At 41.9% G+C, this 20,996-nt stretch overlaps 1 protein-coding gene across 2 annotated transcripts in view; it reads right to left on the reverse strand.

Moving 5' to 3' along the window:
• SDK1 (sidekick cell adhesion molecule 1) overlaps nt 1-20,996 on the reverse strand; it is a 489,999-nt gene that overhangs the window by 203,836 nt on the left and 265,167 nt on the right. For both annotated transcript variants that reach the window (XM_075565975.1, XM_075565976.1), the window contains exons 6-7: nt 9,444-9,555; nt 7,380-7,570 (exon numbers count right to left, since the gene is read on the reverse strand). In XM_075565975.1, coding sequence (XP_075422090.1) covers nt 7,380-7,570; nt 9,444-9,555 — 303 coding nt within the window. The remainder of the gene's footprint in view (nt 1-7,379; nt 7,571-9,443; nt 9,556-20,996) is intronic.

Below are 20,996 nucleotides of genomic sequence, written 5' to 3' on the forward strand. Positions count from 1 at the left end.
TGCAAAACTATCAATGTTTTGGCTCTCTGCAGGACACAGTCTTGAGAAAAGCTCCTGCAGAGAGCCAAAACATGGATAGTTTTGCAATAAACTTTATTCATTCTTCTAAGTCCTGGAGTGCCTGCTTTCATATTATTTGTATTCCAGTCCCCATCAGTTTGCACCTGTGTATCTGGCTTGTTAGATCAAGACTCTGGGGGTGAGAAGGATTCTTTTTGAATATATATATATATATATATATATATATATATATATATATATATATATATATATATATATATATAATCTTCACATATCCTAACAATTCCTTATTCTCTTTCTCCAAAATAGCATGCGATTTCAATTCACAGTGGTCCCGAATAAGATGACTTGCTCAGGGCTTAATCAAGAATATCATGACTACTGCGGAGCTCTGATCGTGAGGGAGTGTGGTTTGAGGATGGTGTGCACACTCACACTCACTAAAAGAGCTGTGGACTATAGGAGAGCACAGAAGTTAATGTTGAAAGGACCAGACGGGTTTCAGGTGACACTATGTGGCAATAACTTCTGCATATGAAACTAGGATACAGCTATAACCTATCAGGGATATACAGTATTAGTTATATCTTAATCCAAAACCCCATTTAAAGTAATAGAAATGTGAAAGCATGACTAGATGTTACTGAAAGACACTCACACATGATGCTGCCCAGGTCTGTAATAGGCCAATGAAGGTGGGCAGAAAGGTGTAATGCCTGATAAAACTCTAATAGCATCTCGGCGACATGACGTATCAAAAGGCTGCTGGGTTATTGATTGATGCTAACAAGCTCCCACGGTGACTCATTGTTATTGTGCCGCTGCCATCTTAGGTCAATAGCAAATGAATGAATGAAAAGTTGTATACGGCTCTAGATAAAAGGACCCCGAAGATAATGGGAAATCTGAGGAGTGATGAAAAAGACTATGGAAAGGAACCAACAGGACGAGAAGTGGACACCAGGCCTATCAATTCGTACTCATTTTTCTCCTCAGCCTCGTGTAGTCGTAGGTAGAGTTGGGTGAATCCGCCAAAATCCATTTTCGCGGTGTAAAATCCATGGACGGATTTGGTCGGTTTTTAATCCACGTGAATTCATCAAAATCCGCCATGGGATACAATCCGTGGACGGATTTGCAGAATCCAATCTGGGATTCAGCAATCCGTTGGCGGATTCTTTGAATCCACAGATTGGATTCTGCAAATCCGTCCACGGGTTGCAGAATCCGCGGAGTGTGTTGGTAATAATAACAAAAAAATCTGCAAAACGCAAAAAGCCCTTTTTGAGATTGATCCACTGAAATCCGCGGGCCAAAGGAACCGGCCAATCTGCTATGGATCCAAATCTGCCCCCAAAAATTCATCCATCTCTACTCATATGGATACTCCCTCTGATGCAGAATTCCCCAAATTGGACGTCACAAATGTTTGTTGTCCGGAATGCCTTGCTTAGGTCCTTGAAACATAACTGTTATGGGAGTCCAGCTCCCCTGCTTCAAACTCAGTGCCAGTCAGTGTCTTTACTCACTGAGCCGCTCCTTCTCATCATATCTTATCTATTTCTCGCTCAGTCACCATGAAAATGTGCCCAATTGCAGATCTGTTATGTAGATTAACACTATATAAGAAGCACGATGTAGACAATCAACAGATGTTAACTACATTTATGTCATTGTATGATGTCGGAGTCCCAGATACACTGCGGGAGGTCCATGTTCCTGAAACGAGAGATTGGAGTTTTTCCTTCGTAGCTCTTAAATATGTTAAACTGTAGTAATCTAATCTGAAACACTAAGATTACTGTAAAGTTTGAATACAAAGTATGGTTCAAAATGTGTTCAAGATGTCCTCCTCCTCCTACTGAAACCCCCGAAGATGAGAACGCCGCGGTGTGAGTGCACAATCGATAACGCGCTGATCCAGCTGCTCCCACTCCTGAACGATACATTGTTTTACGAATTATTTTTCTCAGTCCTCCCAGCGACCGTCCTTTATCCGGAAACCTTTTGTCAGCGTTTTGGACCATAATTCTTGCTCTGTCTCAGTCACTTTGTAACGAGCTTATATCTCCTCCGCTGAACACCGTTTTGTAACTATACACTTGATGAGGTCTTCACGCCATCACCAATTCCAAAGAGTATTTATTCGATTGTCACATCATTCTTACATGTAACAATCTGCTGTGACAGATCTAGAATGGAGCAAATGCTCACAAACATTTTGTGATTTTTCTGCAAAATATGTCGAAAAATAAAAGGCGTCTCGTTTTCTCTGAACACGGTGTACCTGTACATCCAGCCCCCACCGGAAAATAAAAGCGTTATTCTTCTGTTATATCTATTAAAGCCACCAATTATCATGGAGTGTCCTCATTCTAACTGAGCTTCTATCCTTCTAACGAATCGGCCACATTTAATTGCTCCTTTCCATAAACAGAATGCAGAAGCCAATTTGAAAATCATTGTTCAGCTTATAAAATGAAAACTGACAGTACACTTAGACATGACAAAAGCTCCCAGGAGAATGAGAGGAACACTCCGGGCTTCAGCATGAGTTAAATATATATATATATATATTCATGTGTGCAGCTGAAACATGTCACAAGAATCTATCTCAGTGTTTATATAATGCCTATAACTCATACTGAAGCCTCCAGGCCCCTCACATTTCTTATCTTAATGCACTGTCGGGTCCCTCAGACATGAACCCACAGTCGCGGTCAGTGTGTTGGGATTCACTGCTACACTTTGGAGCTCTGTTGCATCAATTGGAAAAAGCAGTTTGGTGTGCCTGGTGCCGAATGCAAGCCTTGTTCTGCTGCAGATAATGGTGCAGAAATGGGTATAGCACATTATAATATGTTACTGCTCCACAGCGCCTCCTCCTAACACCCCCCAAACTGGTGCAGATGGGGCCAAATTAGAGCAACGTACATTTAAGCATTGCAGATAAATGAAAATGCACCAGTTTTGCTCCATAATTGCCTTGTTACATCAACCCCATTGTGTCTGACCTCTAATTGCTCGTCCTTAATGTAGAAGCTCATATTGAGGGAGGGGGTTGGGAGGGGGTTGGGGGGGGGGGGGAGAGATTTGCACACAGTACCTTGTTTACAAACTACATTACCATTTATCACACTAGATTATAAACTTTTCAGTCATTCAAATAGAAATGGGATGTGAATATGATACAAAACAAGGAGAGAATATCTCAAGTGATACACACTTGGTTACACAGGTTAAAAGCATTGTGCAAACTAACTGGTTAGTTACCATCAATACCCTGTATTAAAAACACAAAGGCACATTTGTAACTGTAGAAAATATAACTATGTAAGCTGCCAGTTTCGTACAAAATAAACAAGATACTAAAAAAATTAATAAAATCCAGGAAAGGAGGAGAAAGATCAGACATTTGCATTTAATGACTAAGCAACACTTTTTTTTCTGTATGACTGCAAGATGATAGAGAGGATATGTGAGGGTCCATGCTTACTTCCTGGAAGCTAATCCTCTAGGAATGAATAGTAATTATGTCCCTTAGACAAGAAAAGATTATTACTCCTTAAAGCAGTTTTCTCAAACTAGTTAGATCTAACCTTTCAAAGATGCCCTTTAAATCATAGGTGAAAGAGGATATAAGGAATGTAATCAGCTGAACAACATGTACAATTTCTACCCACTTATCCACCTTCCTGTCCAATATTAACCATCCCAGAGATTTCAGGACCGTGGGAAAAAGTTATTAAATATTTACTGCACATTTCCTTGGAAAATAATGTCATATTTGTATTATTTCTTTGGTTAATACTTACACAGCTATTAAAGCATGTGCATCATAGCATATATACAGAAACAATCCAGCTGAAAGAAATGAGGTATACAATGCACTATGTATGTATGTCGGCAAGAACGTACGCTAAATAATGCCGCCGGATTCCATCACTTCCGTTTCACTTTTGGAGCGATCACATGACACGGCAAGTGCTTTTATGATGGAAACGGATGTGAAGTTGGCTCCGGAGTGGTCAACCCAATTACCCCAAAGTAAACCAGCAAGTGCCAGGTAATGCAGCAATCCCGGGTGCTTGTTTTTTTTACATGTAATATATGGATTTAACATGATTGGAACAGGGTGGTCCTCCGGCAGCTTAACTGCACTATTTTCAGTTCCAGGGGGACCCCGAAACCTCTGTCTTCCAGACAATTACAGTTTTAGCTGATAGTGTTCTACTCTCATCATGGGGAAATAAAATGGCTGCGAAAACCATAGGCCACTAGGGCTTCCTTTGGGATGAACGCCGGCGCCATCTTTAAAAAAACAAACAAAAAAAACAACAACTAGGAAATAAAACTGTGATTATCTCGGGAACCGAAGGATCCCAGAGCTGAAAAACAAGTGGTTGTGCTCTGGAAGACGCCAATCATTTAAAAAAAAAAACCATTACAGGATTGTGCTGTTACTAACATAGAGTGGCAAACACAAAGGCTTTTGTAATAAAGACGGCGACAAAAGTCATACCTTTATAGGCCAACTAATGTTTGAAAAGAGTGCAAGCTTTGTGGATTACTCTGGTTCCTTCTTGTGCAGAACCATCCTCTATCTTTTCTTTCTTCAAAGCATCAACAAGATTGAACCCAATACATGTATTACTGCCATTAATTCCCTGTTGTCTTAACTAGCAAACTCTGTTTAAAATCAAGTTTTCATGTTATTCTTATGTTAGGAGTGGTGTTATCTTGGGTGGAGAAGGCAGGGAGGCACATGCTAATTATTAGCTGTTCACATGGCTCACAAAAGTTCATTTTATTCCTAAGCTAGCTTCTTTCTAATTAAAGAGGAGCAGTAATGTTTTCATCAGTGTGCTACCTTCACGGTTTACACCTGTCACATGGCCCGAGCAGGGTCTGCTGTGATGGGCGACGTCTTGACATTCATCTCCAACTTGATGCATCTGAGCTGCTTCTAAACAGCTCACAATCTGAGAATGTTAATTGAAAAAGCTGCTCCTGTCTTGATACATTTCCCGGAGATATTCCCTCCATCAGGTGAGTGCTATGACATTTTAGATTAACATTTCTGGTGTGCATTAATCATTGTGACTCATAACGTAACATCATTTCCAAAGGAGCCGCTTAACACAGCCTGAAAAGTGTGACAAAGTCTGTTACTTGTATCTGCTGCTTCTCTTTCTCTCCTACAGCAACTAAAGTGCATGTGGCAGACAATGAAAGTGATAGCAGTGTGGTGCCTGATCGCTCACTTTAGATAAGGACAGGGAGAGCTGGAGATATATTTCTAATAATTGTTATAATGGTAACCGCACCAGAGGCTGAGATATATAGCAAAACTAAGTATGTCTACATAATTCCCACTAACTTAAGCTTTTTCTTATTAATCAAGTAATACTTGTGCAAATACTGTACGTATAGTTTCAGCTGTCAAATAACCAACTTCTGAGCCACACTGCTAGACTGTTTCTGCCAACTCACCAGCATAGCTAGAAGCTGCTTAGCTTGAGCAGGAATTTAAAGTTTCACTTCAAGGATGCTTATTCTGTCACTACTGACCTCCCTGTCTAACTGACATCTGAACCTCATACTGAAAGACAAAGAGGCATATTCCAGACCAGGACAGACTCACTTAAAGTGACCATAGGTACAGCACCTGTTTTGACCATCACCTTCTCCTCTTCAACTCCTCATACTGTGTTTCCATTCTCACACTGGCTAACATTAGACAAAACGCTTATTTTAGCTTCATTGAATATTATTTTTTTCAAACTTTTTATAACGCACTACTCACCAAGGAGCTCAGTACAAGAGCGTGTGTAGGAGCCTAGGGAGGACACCCATCTCAGACCTACAACTGAAACCTACCAAGAACATATAGGGGAAAGGCAAGGAGGTTTCAACACGGGGGCAGGAACACGAGCGGGGGCAGGAGAGCAGCCTACAAGGGTATTATGATCTGTTTACCATGCTTTGTTTAAGAGGAAATTAATTAATTCCTTAAATTACATTATGTTAGAAATCCATTTATTATATTAAAATGTATGAATGAGAACTTATATCAAGACAAGTGAATGAGAATATGTTGTAAGATTTAGAATTCATATGTAGCCATAAGAGATGAATTGCAGTTAAGGTTTAAATTAATGCATGACAGATGTTGGAGGTTGGCTTAGCTATCACATTTCAAGGCCTAGTCTGAAATACTGTAGTTAAAAGTTCTTTGTTAGAGAACCACGTGGAGAAAGGGGGTGGAGTTAGTGATCAATAAATACAGTTGCACCCTAATCAGCTTCTTCTCTTCCCAAGAACTCACTCTGCAAGAAACATCAAAGCTGCAATGTGAGTGAACAAAGGTTTCTGTCTGTCTTTGTTCTATCATTTCCGTCTGAAAGAGCACATGTTATCATCATGTATTCAAGTTCCATCTATAAGTAACACTGTAAGAATAAACAATAACTTTGTCTGCTGAACAATCTTCTGCAGTATTGGAATCTTTATGAACAATGAATAAGTTAAATTATTCTAACAGTTTTACAGATACCGTTGATGGAGAGGACCTCTCTTGTTTATACAGCAGTTGGTGTTAGCTACCTGTGATAGAGAGGACCTCTCTCATTTATACAGTAGTTGGTGTTAGTTACCTGTGATGGAGAGGACCTCTCTTGTTTATACAGCAGTTGGTGTTAGTTACCTGTGATGGAGAGGACCTCTCCCGTTTATACAGCAGTTGGTGTTCGTTACCTGTGATGGAGAGGACCTCTCCCGTTTATACAGCAGTTGGTGTTCGTTACCTGTGATGGAGAGGACCTCTCCCGTTTATACAGCAGTTGGTGTTCGTTACCTGTGATGGAGAGGACCTCTCCCGTTTATACAGCAGTTGGTGTTCGTTACCTGTGATGGAGAGGATCTCTCCCGTTTATACAGCAGTTGGTGTTAGTTACCTGTGATGGAGAGGCCCTCTCTCATTTATACAGTAGTTGGTGTTAGGTACCTGTGATGGAGAGGACCTCTCTCATTTATACAGTAGTTGGTGTTTAGTTACCTGTGATGGAGAGGCCCTCTCTTGTTTATACAGCAGTTAGTGTTAGTTACCTGTGATGGAGAGGAGTTCTCTTGTTTATACAGTAGTTGGTGTTAGGTACCTGTGATGGAGAGGACCTCTCTCGGTTATACAGCAGTTGGTGTTTAGTTACCTGTGATGGAGAGGCCCTCTCTTGTTTATACAGCAGTTAGTGTTAGTTACCTGTGATGGAGAGGAGTTCTCTTGTTTATACAGTAGTTGGTGTTAGGTACCTGTGATGGAGAGGACCTCTCTCGTTTATACAGCAGTTGGTGTTAGTTACCTGTGATGGAGAGGAACGCCGTTACTTTGGCTGGTTCAGTGGTGCTGTTTTGCAGTTTGGCTTCACACACATACATTCCCACGTCAGCTGAGGTCGGGTTCCAGATTGTTAACCGTCTTCCAAAACTGTTAATTCCGGTTGCTATTTTCACTCCATTCTTCTTCCACGTGATAACTAGATTTCCAAAAGGTCTGTGTAAATAAAGCAACATTAGGAATGAAAAAATAATTATGTTTTTCCTCTCATTATTATCCATTAAACTAACAACAATAATGTGAATGAAGTCCCCCCCCTGCTGCTGGTAATAATACCGTTTGCAGCTTCATTACCTCCATGTTGGGCTCTGTTTATAGCTGCAGGATATGTTCACCTCTCCGAGAGCCTGCAGCTTAGTAGTAAAAAGCTGAATAATCATTTTTATTCCCCCCATTCCTCCTAATACAAAACAAGTGTTAACAGACTAAAGCCGCTTAATCCAGCAGACTGTGTATGTCTGGAGGCCACATTAGCTCTGTGAGGATCCTTCCTGTGCCTCTAACCTGGAAATCAAACATCGTGAGCTTCTTAATACTTGAAAGGTTTCATTTGTTGATAAAATCACCAACTTGAGATACAATAATGTGTAGGTCACATTTGATGAATGTATATCACTTAATGTATATCAGGGGAGATCAACTCCAGTCCGCAAGGGCCACCAACAGGTCAGGTTTTCAGGATAACCCTGCTTCAGCACAGGTGGCTTAATCTTCGACTGAATCACTTGTGCTCAAGCAGGGATATCCCTAATACACTGTTTTCCCTAATACCGTGAGTAACAAACGCAGGGATCCTCCAGACAGGGGCACAGACAAGGGTACTGTTGTCTGACCTTTGGGCTACGTGCCCAGTTCGAAGGACAGCACTGTTATAACGGGGAGTAGGACTTGGGCCTGCACCTTAGCGTACGGGGGACGGTAAGAGGGGTTACAATTGTGAAACGTTTGTTACTGTCCCTCCGTGTTAAACAGTCAACTTCATTTATTCATATCAGAGTTATAAATACAAGTTCTAGAATCTGACCAAAAATAGAACCATATACAATTGATAAGCATTTACTGATAAACCTCGTTATTGGCACGGAAGGTACCATACTAATGTTTTAGCACCAATGACATAAGAGTTATGAGAAATTTGCAAGGTTTAGGACATGTTTAAAGATCAGTGTAATTTTTTTAATAAGATGATAGTTAAACTCTTTGATCACTCAGGAACCTTACCACCTCTGAGTATTTCTTGTGTCCAGCGCTTCTTCTTTCAGATGCCGCCTTTAAGCAGCTCTCCTGGTTTGATTTTCTTCTTTGTTTTCTTTAATATGGTTGAAGCAGGGGGTCTCTGGAGCTGGACCCATTCATTTCAGCTCCTAGGAGCCCCTACCTCCCAAGATACTTACCTCCCATAGGGGGTGTTGTTAGCAGCTCTAGCTGGGCTAGTTGGGGCTATCATAATGGCGGATTAAATATCACGTGGGCCAACAGCAAGCCATGACGTCATCCTTTACGGCTTCTGATTGGCCCATGTAAACCGGGACATTTAAACCTGCGGAGCTGCTTACGGCCCCCCCTACGGAGGTATCTCAGGAAGCAGGGGGTCCCCAGAGCTGAAATTTAAGGGGTTCAGCTCCATTCAACCCAATTAAAGAAAACAAAAATCCAACCAGGAATGCTTCCCACCTAGGGGGGATTGTTTTTGGAAGGGCATATGCTCTTTGAAGTGTCCAAGGAGACAGAACCACAGGCGGGCCCAAGTTGTCACAGCCCCTCTCCTCCAGCTGTGGCTCCTGATGGAACTATTTTCCATGTATTTCATAAAACAACTGGTTATCAACCCACAATTATTGTATTCACTTACTTCCGAACAATAGTAAACCGGCTTCCTCAACACAGATGTCTCAAAATTGAGCGCTACTTGATGCTCCGCATGTAAAATCATTAGACAGGTAGAGAATATCCCAAGGTGGTAGCGGGGGGTATTTTTATTTTGCGTATATTCATTTTATAACATATTTCTCACTAATTCTCTCATTACCGTGCATTGGCGATGCACTCTAGGGTGACGTCACTGCTTCCTGAGACCACGCTGGTATTCTGCGGGGCGATGACCACGTCCAGTGAGGAGCGTTCGTGGGGGTCTCTGGTACCTGTGTGAGTTAGGGAAGAGGAGATGAAAACCAGCACATTTCGTGGAAGGGATCAGAATCTAAACTAAAGGAACATGTGGAGGAGAGAAGATCACTCTGCTTGGCTCAGTCTTTCATGTTAATACAACAAAACAACGAGGGATTGGAAATAAGTAAGCAGAATATATTCCCAAGTTAAAAGAAGGCTAACATCTCCTATGTATCTTATGCCCGTGTACTTGTTATTTAAACCCTCTTGGGAACAGCTCCTAAACGAACAACAGGAGCTTGTGTCTGAGCAGATAGATGAGGCTCTGGGGAGCCGTTACTCTCTAACAAGCATTTTCAAACTGTTTATTCTATTTCTTGAGACTTTGGGGGTTATGTATCAAGGACTCCGTGCTGCAAAACCAAGGCAAAAATGCTACCAAGCACTACAAGATTTATAAAAACTAGACTACATTGCTTTCAATTTGTTTCTTTGATAAACCAACTGCAGTATGTATGGGTTGTGGCCGCCTCAGGTGTAGCACAGGGGTAGTGGGCTGTAAGGACTAACCGGATTCCCTTATGCGGTTCCCACAACGACCCCGCCCGGAATGATCGCCCCCCCACACAGGTAATTACTTAAAACCAATATAATCAATAGCCTATACTTATGGGGAGAGACGCTGACAGTACTTTACTGCGAGAATGAGAGGGTGAAGTAAAAAAACAAAAAAAAACACACAAATTTTTACAAAAATAAATAAGACATCTAGAGCACCACACAGGAACTCCTAAAAATAATGTGATCATTAATTAAACTGAAATACTTTGCCATTTCTGTTCAGTTTCTATCTCTCCCCAGTACAGTCCCAGTGGAGTCCTAATAGATATCTCCCATCTACCCAGTAAATTACCAGTCTGATTCATACATAAAATGTAAATGTCAGGAGGGGTGTTGATGCTAAATCACTGAGGTTTAGAGGAGACTCCCAGCTACTGCAATCTCCCGGGGCCACAGCCACTCCCTCACCACAAAGAATAGAAGAGAACAAATGACCATCTCACCTTGGACAAGTCAGCCTCCCAAGGCACCATTAGCCGGAACGGTCACTGTCCCTATTGCTTCAGTCTCTATTAAGTGTTCTGGTTGTGTACCACCGTGTGACCTGGAGTCTTTATTACATTTCTGTCGCTAGTGTCACGCGTGACCTGGATAACTTGTGTGCAGAAGCAGTGAATGGATGTCTGTTTGTATATAGTTTCTCACTTTCTCCCCTTTGAATGCTCTCACCCTCAATTTTGCCATCTATAGCTCCGTCTCCTGCTTTATCTGTACAAATAAATCTATTGATACGCTTCTAACAATTTGTATATAAGTTACTTAACAATTTGTATATAAGTTACTATCAGTCTATAGATATGTATTATTATCTATCATCTACCTCTATACTAATCCGCTTTGTCAGCTTTTTATATCCTTATTCTAACTACCTACATGCTTTTCTATTTAACAGATTAACGGGCTATTTACCTACTGATTTATTCTACTCAAGTTCTGTAATCCTTTTTTATTAAGAAATGGCTCTTTTAGTCTCACACTTTATACTGTGTTTTACTGTCTCTCTCAGTCACTCTTTCACTCAGTCTCTCCTGTACACTTTATTAAAATAATTTTAATCAGATTATAATACTTGCCTCTTATTTTACTCCCATGTACCTATGTTTCCTGCTCTGTCCTGTCCCGACTCTTCTCTGTCTCTCAATGCGTAAAAATAATCTCCTCTAATATTCTATAGTTGCCGGGGCAACCCTGGCTGGACCTGTATAATAATAACTTCATTTCAGAGAGCGCTTTTCTCTCAATGGAATTCAAAGCGCTTCACAATTACAGTATAGCGCGCAGCATTGTACATAGGATTTTTTATTTTTTTACAGACACCGTCCCTGCCCCGTGGAGCTTATAATCTATGTTTTTGGTACCTGGGGCACAGGGAGATAAAGGGACTTGCCCAAGTTCACAAGGAGCCGACACCGGGAATAGAACCAGGCTCCCCTGCTTCAAACTGAGTCGCTGCTTCCGTATGGTCAACTGACTACTGGCACCCGGATACATGTGCCGCCTTGTCTGGGGCATCACACAATTATCCCCATGTCGGGCATCAATGCTAGTTTTTGCCCCAGTTTTGCAGCCGTAGGAGATTTTGAAACACAACCTTCAATGTGTTTTCGTCCATCTCAAAGAAAACTAAATGCAAAAGTAGCCTCGATATTTTCTCATTTTATACTGAAAATATTGGATACAAAAGGGAATGGGCATTTTTCAGACATCTCTTGAAAGAAAAACCTATTACAATTACAGTAAAACAGTATCTATTTGTAATTTTTTTACTTTGGTTCAATAAAAACTATCACGGCCTGTCAGAATCCCACAGGGAATTGATATAAAGCAGCAGCTTATCTGGGTCATGGGTCAATCTTCCGTTTTGAACCTGCTTGGTGAAACTTCAAATTGCACATAATTTAGCTTGTACAACAGATGGTAGACACCAGATCCACAAAGGAAAACGGTTTCAGAAGCCTGTCTGGTCATTGTTTGCATGTTTTTTTGGCAATTAAATTGACATTTCAATACTTTATTGTTTTGCTTCTCGCTATTCATTTGGGACAATAGTCATTTCATACATTGAATAAAGGAGAAATAAAGGCTTTCTTAAAAAAAAATGAAATCAAATAAAGGTATTACAAAGAAAGAAAGGAAAAGACATCTAAACTTGTGCAAATCCCAACCAGCTCATCTATTGCTGTGCTCTAAGAAGGCTTATACAACATAATCCACTGTTAAGACCCAAGCGTACCAAATATTCCCAGTGATGGGACCAGAATATAAATCCATAGGTATAAAAAGTCCAGCAAAAAAAACAAACCTATATATTGGGGGCAAAGGTTATATTTGCTAGCAACATGAACCATCTTTGAATGTATGTACAATGTATGTACTGGTGGATTATTTATGTACAGCTTCTAACAAGGGCAACCATAAGACAAAAATTATATATATTAATATAATTATATATTAATAATATTATATATTACCTTAAACTAGTATAAGTCTTATAACCAGTGGTTGACAAATCACCAAAAAATCTACTCGCCACCTAGTACCACACTTGTGCTGCTTGGGCCAATAGGAGCTCGCCACAATGTTAAATCCACTCGCCCGGGGCGTGCAAATGTATAGGTTTGTCGAACACTGGTTATAACCATAAGTAATTAAAATGGTCATCAGTACAACACACTAACCAGAGAAAAAGCTATTTGTGCTCTATAACAGTAACACAATGTAATGCAGCGGTGCTCAACGCCAGTCCTCAAGCCCTCCCAACAGGTCAGGTTTTCAGAGTATCCTTGCTTCAACACTGATGGCTCAATCAGAGGCTCGGTCTTGTCGTCGACTGAGCCTCTGATTGAGCCACCTGTGCTGACGCTGGGATATCCTGAAAACCTGACCTGTTGGGGGAGCTTGAGTGCTGGAGTTGAGCACTCCTGTGCTGTAAGGTATGGAATGAAACAACCTCTTATGGTCTGAATTGTCTACTTTATAGATGGCATCCATAAGTGTAATCTATAATCTGCGCAATCACTTGATACAGGTATATTCTCAGTCTTTAACGCCCTTTGTCATTTGTTTACAAAAAACAAAGGCTCCCAAATGGTTTAATACACATCTCTGCTCCACAGGTGCCGTGAAAACCTACAGTCTCCAGTCCCATTGCCATGTTGTGCAAGAATCCGGGTAGTAGCAGACCATAAATCTAGTGTGTGTAAAGAGCTTTAAACGGATGCTCAAAACCCACGCAGGAAAGCAAAACGATTGCCAATCAAACGCAATGCCTGTCACTTGTGTGAGTGTGTGACGAGAACAAGCCACGTGAGAAGCCAATGTTGAGTTGACTTGACTTGTCTGCTATGAAATGCTGAAAGGTTAACGATGTAGGAGTTCAGTGGCTCAGTGAGTAAAGACACTGACTGGCGCTGAGTTTGAAGCAGGGGAACCTGGTTCAATTCCTGGTATCGGCTCCTTGTGACCTTGGGTAAGTCACTTTATCTCCCTGTGCCTCAGACACCAAAACATGAGATTGTAAGCTCCACGGGGCAGGGACCTGTGCCTGCAAAATGGCTCTGTAAAGCTCTACGTAAAACTAGCAGCGCTATACAAGAACATATTATTATTAATCTCAGTTTTGTCTATAAAAAGGAATTAACGGCAGTTACTGTCTCACTTTCTGCTGGCAATACCATAGTGCCTATTGGTGCTGGATGTAACCTCCTCCAGCACACTAGATATGGGCACGGTTTCACCAAAACTCAAGTTTGCTGCAGAAACACAACATTCGCGAAATCAGTAGTGTTTGGAAATAACCACTGATAATGTTTTTTTTTTTTTTTTTTATATATATTGAAAACTGTTAGAAAAGTAAGCAGATATTTTAAAAATACGGATTTTTTTTAAATGCAAAAAAATGAAAGTAAATAAATGTATAAATAAAAGATAAAAATCACGGTCGTGAAAAGAACCAGCAAATATAGTTTTTTTATTTTTACTCTCACAGTTCAATATATTTCAAACTTTCAATAATAATTAAATTAAATAAAAATATATAAATATTAACCCGTGAAGCAAATTGACACATTTGTCCATCTCTACAAAACATTCCAATTCCGCTACCGCAACCAGGATTAACTCTAGATAAACCTTAATGATTTATACCTAAGGAGTCCTTGGTCCCAACCCCTTTGTTCACAGAAAAAGCACAAATGTAACAAAAAGCACAATTGTACAAAACAAGGTAGTAAAATGTGTCCAAAAAGGAGGACAGACACTATGAAGGCAAACAGGAATAATTGGAGCACAAAGGCAGTACAAAGCTTGGATTTAATATAACAAGAAATCCAGTTTTATACAAAAAGATTGCAAAATAACAATGAATAAATCAATAGACATTTTAATATAAAAAATAAGGGGAAAAAAAGAAAACCTATTGTCACATTCACGGTTCCCCAGAGTGACCTGTATCTGTTAAACCAGCGGTGTGCAAAGTTGGGGGCGGGAGATTTTCCAGGGGGGCGCGGCGACTACAGAGGTCCCACGCTCTCCCCCAAGGCACTTACATTAAGTAACGGGGGGACAACGTCGTGAGGCCTCTACGGCTACTCCTACATATCTTCGGCGATGCATCGCCATGGTAACCGGCATCAAATGACGCCGCGGGGTCACGTGACGTCACCATGGTAACATGATGTCACATGACCCCATGATGTCATTTGACGCAGGAGCCGACAGGCGTATATGGGGGTCCCCTTGCCAGTCATCGATCACTTTCCTTTGACCAGGGACACTTTTATGATCTGAGGTCTCGGAGGGGGAAGGGGGGTTAATTTATTTCACCTTCAATCTGAGCATATAAAATGCTCAATGGCTCTCTCCCAGTAGCTAAGAAATAAATGGTAGCAGAGCCATCATCTTCCCAATGACCCCCCAAACATACATAGACGTCCTTTAAAACCTTGACGTGAGATAAATTATCAGCGACGTGTCTGTGCAGTCTTACTGATTTCTCTGTTATGACAACAGAGTACATTCATCGTACAGAAACTTACACAGGATATTACTAGGAGTTGTAAAGAACATACATTATTATTCTCATTCATATTAGCCAGTAATGAGGAAGAATAAACTGTCCTTTTGGTAACCCCTTGGTCTGTGACCTCAGTGAGGTCTGGAAAGTTTACAGAGCCTCACTCACAGTAACCCGTCTGCGCACCTGCAACGAGGTGCTCCGCCCCGACTGTCATCTGAGTATAAACAGTCAGGGAACGTTGGTTGTGAAACTATTGTCTCGCAGAAGACATAGTGCCTCTTAAATGCAGAAAAATATGAATTCTTTGTTTATTTAAATAAATCCATTCTGTAGTATTAGATAACAGTGACTTTGTTTTTATTCAACTCAATGTCATTTTGAATAAAATTTAAAGCACCCATTATTTATATAGCGCGTCACAGCAGTGATACACGTGACATAATATAACACGTAATGGGAATAAGCGCTTCAGACATAAAAGTAACGTTAGGAAAAAGAGTCCCTGCCCCGAAGAGCTTACAATCTAAGTGGTAATTAGGGAGAACTTACAGGGACATTAGGAAGGTGTTCTGGTAAGTGCGTCTGCCAGGGATCAAGGTTGATGTATGAGATGTATATGTCATCATGATACATGAAGACCGGAAGCACCACGAGCATACACGTCTCTGTCCTCGCACAGTTACTGTTTCACTTGCAGGTGATGGCAGAGTTAGAGCGCTCACTGCATCGATCCACTGAATGTTGCGGGCCGCAGACGTGCTGTTGGCTGATGCTTTCGTGTTCTCGAATTCGGTGTGTCCCTCCCTGCTCATTAATCACAAGTGATGTCACTACAGTAATTAAATCTTATGTTCAGCGCAAGTTTCATAAATGTCAGCACGCGGCGAGGAGCTGCACGGCATTCTGGGAGGTGCAGAGGGTGCCGGCATAGCTTAAATACACACGGGTCTCCGAATTGCTGTTATTCTTCTTAACTATGACTCTGCAGCGCCAAAGTAATTTGTACATGGAAGTGGATTTTTTTTGAATATATTTACTATTATCAAGGTTGATATATTTTTTTAGTGCATATGTGTTACAGCAATGACGCTTGTGTGGGCGAAAATATTCAGCCATGCCATCCGACCCGTTTTATTTCACTAGCAAAACTGTTGGTGATGATGTATATATAATGTCATTATTTTGCCATATTTTTGGTGTTGTAAAGCAGTTAAAGGTGATTATTATATTATTTTGACACCGTTCAGATTCCGTTGTCAGCCTTCGGCATTTATAGAACTGACATGTGCTCTTTGGGGCAGCGGCCTCCATCCTATTGCCTCAGTTTATCTTAACATATATGTAATCTCGTCATAGAATGCTATTGTCCTTGCTCTCACATTGTACTGCGCTGCAGAGAATGTTGGCGCCATACGAGTAAAAGATAATGGTAATAATAATGTGCGTTGGCAGTTCCCAGAATGGGACATTTGGCCCCGACCAAACCGCCGCCAAACACATCGCCGGCGGGACATCTGGCCGCAGGGCACCTCAAGACTTCATATTTTACCGCGCGTGCTCCGACGCCATCTTTAAATGACAATATGTCCCACCACGCCTTAAATGGCAATGTGCTCCCACGCCGTCCGTCCGCTCCGAGAAGCCATCTTTAAATTTCCCACGCTTGTCGGAGCGGGCGGTCTTCGACATGTGGTTGTCCCGCGCAGGACATTTAAAGATGTCTTGTCGGAGCATGCACCGTGGCGGGACATTCCCATTTAAAGATGGCGTCAGGGCGCGCGGCGAGGTGCCCTGCCACCGACGAGTGGTGGCGGAGCGTCCTAGATCGTGTTCCAGCTGGTGGAATGCTTAATAGGAGCCTCAGCACAAAAAAACAGTTCCCAGACCCCATGTGATTTTACACCCAGATAACACCCAAACTGTCTGGGCAGGGGGAAGATTGTGTTGCTCAAAGTGCTTTCACATGAGAATTGATGCATTATTAGTAGATAACATTATGTACAGCTTCTACTGACCTGTTAGGGTTACTAAAAGGGTGCCTCATTGCTATGTAATTTGCAATGAATTTCCGAGCTCTATCTTTACCTTGGGTGATCTGAAATAAGCCTCTGGAAAGAAAATTGCAAATGCGGTAATGATTGTGGTCTGATAATGTCTGCATTGTAACAGTCTTATTCGCTATTAAACTGTAACAATGTTCTTTTCAAAGGCAGTCTGTGTTAAGATAAAAGTTATGGGGCACTCCTGTTTTTAATAGGTTTGAAGCAGGGGGTCTCCGGAGCTGAACTGCGTTAATTCCAGCTGCGGGGACCCGCTGCTTCCTGAGATACTTACCTCTGTAGGGATGTCGCTATCTGCGCAGTTTAAAGTTCCCACATCACCTGGGCCAATAGGAAGACACAAGGGATGACGCCATGGCTTCCTATTGGCCCGCAGGATGTGGGAGCTTTAAACCGCCATCATGTGAACAAAACCAGTGCTCCTACTGGCAGCACCTACGGAGATCAGTATCTCGGGAAGCAGAGGGGTTCTTGGAGCAGAAGCTTCACATTGGGATTTCCAATGTAACAGCAGTTTTTACACCCGCTGTCAGCACCCAGCATCCTTTGCATTGAGGTGCACATTACAGCCTGTTGCAGGGTACATGCAACTACACACGTGGGTTTCTTGCCAAGGCTTATTTATTTAGCCTTAACAGATATACAACACACAAAACAAAAATAGCTTTTCTTCAGCAAAAACAAAACGAAACAGTTTCTCTTTAGCAGACAGTGTGTAACTCAGGCAGCAAACCCTTTTCTAAGCAGGAGACAGACAGTTTATAATTCAGTTACTTTGTTTATCAGACCTTGTATCAGGAAATCTCTTTAGCAGCAGCTTACTCCTCTCTCATCAACACCAAGATCCATGTGTCTATAGCCTGGGTTTTAACACACCTTGATTAGGCAGCTGGGATCCAACTAATTGTCCTGAGGTTCCCAGCTGAAGTTAACCTAGTCAGTGCTGCCCTGCAGACTAGACATGGGTTTTCAAGGCATATAACTGGTGGCTTTTATTTACCCTGTCACACAGCCCATATTTAATAAGTGCCAGAAAGTTGTCTTATGGCATAGCACTGTTTAGTTAATGTGGCCCTATGTGTACATATTCTTGTAACCACATAATAATAATAATAATGATGCATATTTTACCATCAGGGAAGTTAGAAGTGCGGTCTTGCAGTAATTGTCAGTAATGCAAGCACAACCGCACTGTAATAATCCACTAGAAATTCTAGGTGTGAAATGTTGCATGAGGTATAATCCAGGGCCATTAGGGCAATCACAGAAAATAGCCACTGCTGGCACTATTTATGCTGCTTCATAGGCGACACGGAAAATAATCTATTAAGGCTGGGTACATAACTGTGCTATTCTGTAACTGAGAGTGCAACCTGTATTCTAATACGTTTGTTTGAATACCAAATGTTTGCATTCATTACCTTTAATGAATAGGGCTCAAAGTCAATAAATAGCACCGGCTTCTGTGAATCCCGTTTAGCACGTCTGTTACAGGTGAAGGTTACGGGTGCCTCGCACAGACACAGTGAAACTATTTAAGAATGTAAATGAAAGATGAATGCTGTGAATTGTGATGACATCTCCCTTTTTAATGTACTGTATAATATAAAGTGTAGCAGCAGAATCTTCACATAAATAACACTGACACTTTCAGCGGTTTTGTGCAATTCTCTATAGTAAGTTTTATCACAGAACTTGTTCCTAGAAATCATGGTAAATAGATGACAAGTTACATTTTACTCTACAACACCAAGCACGGACATCTGAGGCACCGCACAAGCTCAGGAACGGAAGGCATCCAATGTCACGGAGGTCATGGGGTCACAAAGCAGCAATACAGGTTTCATTTGTTTTATTTTTTGATACGGGATTGAAGAAGGGGGTCTTGGGGGCTGAACTATGTTAATTTCAGCACTGACCCCTTGCTTCCACAGATACCTCCGTAGGGGGTGCCGGTATCTGTGTGCAGTTTAAATGTCCCGGCCATGCAGGGCCAATAGGAAGCCGCACTGGATGATGTCACAGCTTCCTATTGGCCCATGTGTCGGGGGACCCTTTAAAAGCCGCCGTTTCGTTAGGCGCACAGTTCCCTGGCTGCAGATACTGGCACCCCCTACGGAGGTAAGAAACTCTGGAAGCAGGGGGTCCCCCAGAGATTAAATTAACACAGTTCAGCTCAGGAGACCCCCTGCTTCCATCTTATAAAACTAAAACCCCAATAAATTAAACCTGTGTTGCTGCTTTAATCTCAATGGGACTCAGAGTCTTGCCTGAGCGAGAAGCAGCTTCACAGCATACTGAATAACACCCTAAATGTGGGAACAGATGATACAAACTTTTACCCAGAAACTCTGTTTATCTTCTCTACTGGTGGACAAGAGCAAGAGAGCAGATATATTTGTTCATTGTCAAGCTTGTTCTTTTTGAAATTGTCATTTTATCAAGTTCATTGATTTTTATCTTTACGCCCCTCAGGCTCGGGAACTATGAATGTGACCGTCAGATACGTTGGGGTGAGATTTTATAAGTCATATAAACAAAGAAAACATTCTCTGCTGCGTGAGTGAACAAAGAAGGAAATCTGGGCACTTTTACTTTGCTTCACAATGTTTATGGACAAGACTCCGAGTTTTAGCACAGGTTAGAATTTAGTGCACAATGCAAACACTTCCTGCCTCGTCCCAAGCACCACAAACAGCCACTGAAAACATGAAGAAGCCAAGATGGAAAAACAGTCAAGTGGGAAGAGGGTGGGACAATGTTTGAGAAGACTATGCCAGGGGTGGCCAACTCCAGTCCTCAAGGGCTACCAATGGATCAGGCTTTAAGGATATCCCTGCTTCAGCACAGGTGGCTCAATCAGTGACTCAGTCTGCGACTAAGCCTCCTGATTGAGCCACCTGTGCTGGAGCAGGGTCAGGTTATCCCTACTTCAGCACAGGTGGATCAATCAGTGGCTCTTTTGAGCCACCTGTGCTGAAGCAGTGATTTCCTTAAAACCTGACATGTTGGTGGCCCTTGAGGACTAGAGTTGGCCATCCTGCACTATGCACTGTACAGCGCGATGCCGTAGACCCACAAAACATATGTATCAATATAGTAAGGTAATTTCCCCCTTCTCTGCCCCGCGCTTCAGTGTGTGGAGTGGGTATATGGGAAGACACGGAGGAGTCATATTATAACGCACACAAGATATTTACTGTTCGGAGTCTGAGCCCATCACGTTTTCCCACATTCTGCATGTTCTCGCCACCAATCTGACTGGTTAAAAACTTCTCTGACTGACAATCTGACACGTCTTTAACAAGATCCTGACGGCTCTGCCTGCCGACATATTGCTGAGGACCTTTATTCAGAGCACTCAGCCATACCCACTGCTGTGCTTTTATGGTGTGCATATATTAACATGAATAGATTGTGGGTTACCCCAATAACCACAGGCATCATGTTTATTTTTTTGCGGCACTCTCGCTGGATATGTCGTTCCCTCCCCCCCCTGCCCTCTAACCCTCTTGGGACCTGCTGTGCTGCTGGACCAAACTCCACGCTAACACCCCCTAACATCCACACCCCCAAAACTATATGGGACCAGCTGTTCGGCTGGACCATACCTGCGGCATACTCCGTCCCAAAATAAGCAGCCACTTTTTGTTACAACATTGCCCCTTATTCCCTCTAGATTGTAAGATCCTACAACGAGCAGGGACCTCATTACCTTCTGTATCTGGTTGCGCGTGTTTATCCATATTTGTACGTCATCCTGTTTATATAACAT

The sequence above is a fragment of the Ascaphus truei genome, chromosome 11, assembly GCF_040206685.1.
Source record: "Ascaphus truei isolate aAscTru1 chromosome 11, aAscTru1.hap1, whole genome shotgun sequence".
Classification (NCBI taxonomy): Eukaryota; Metazoa; Chordata; class Amphibia; order Anura; family Ascaphidae; genus Ascaphus; species Ascaphus truei.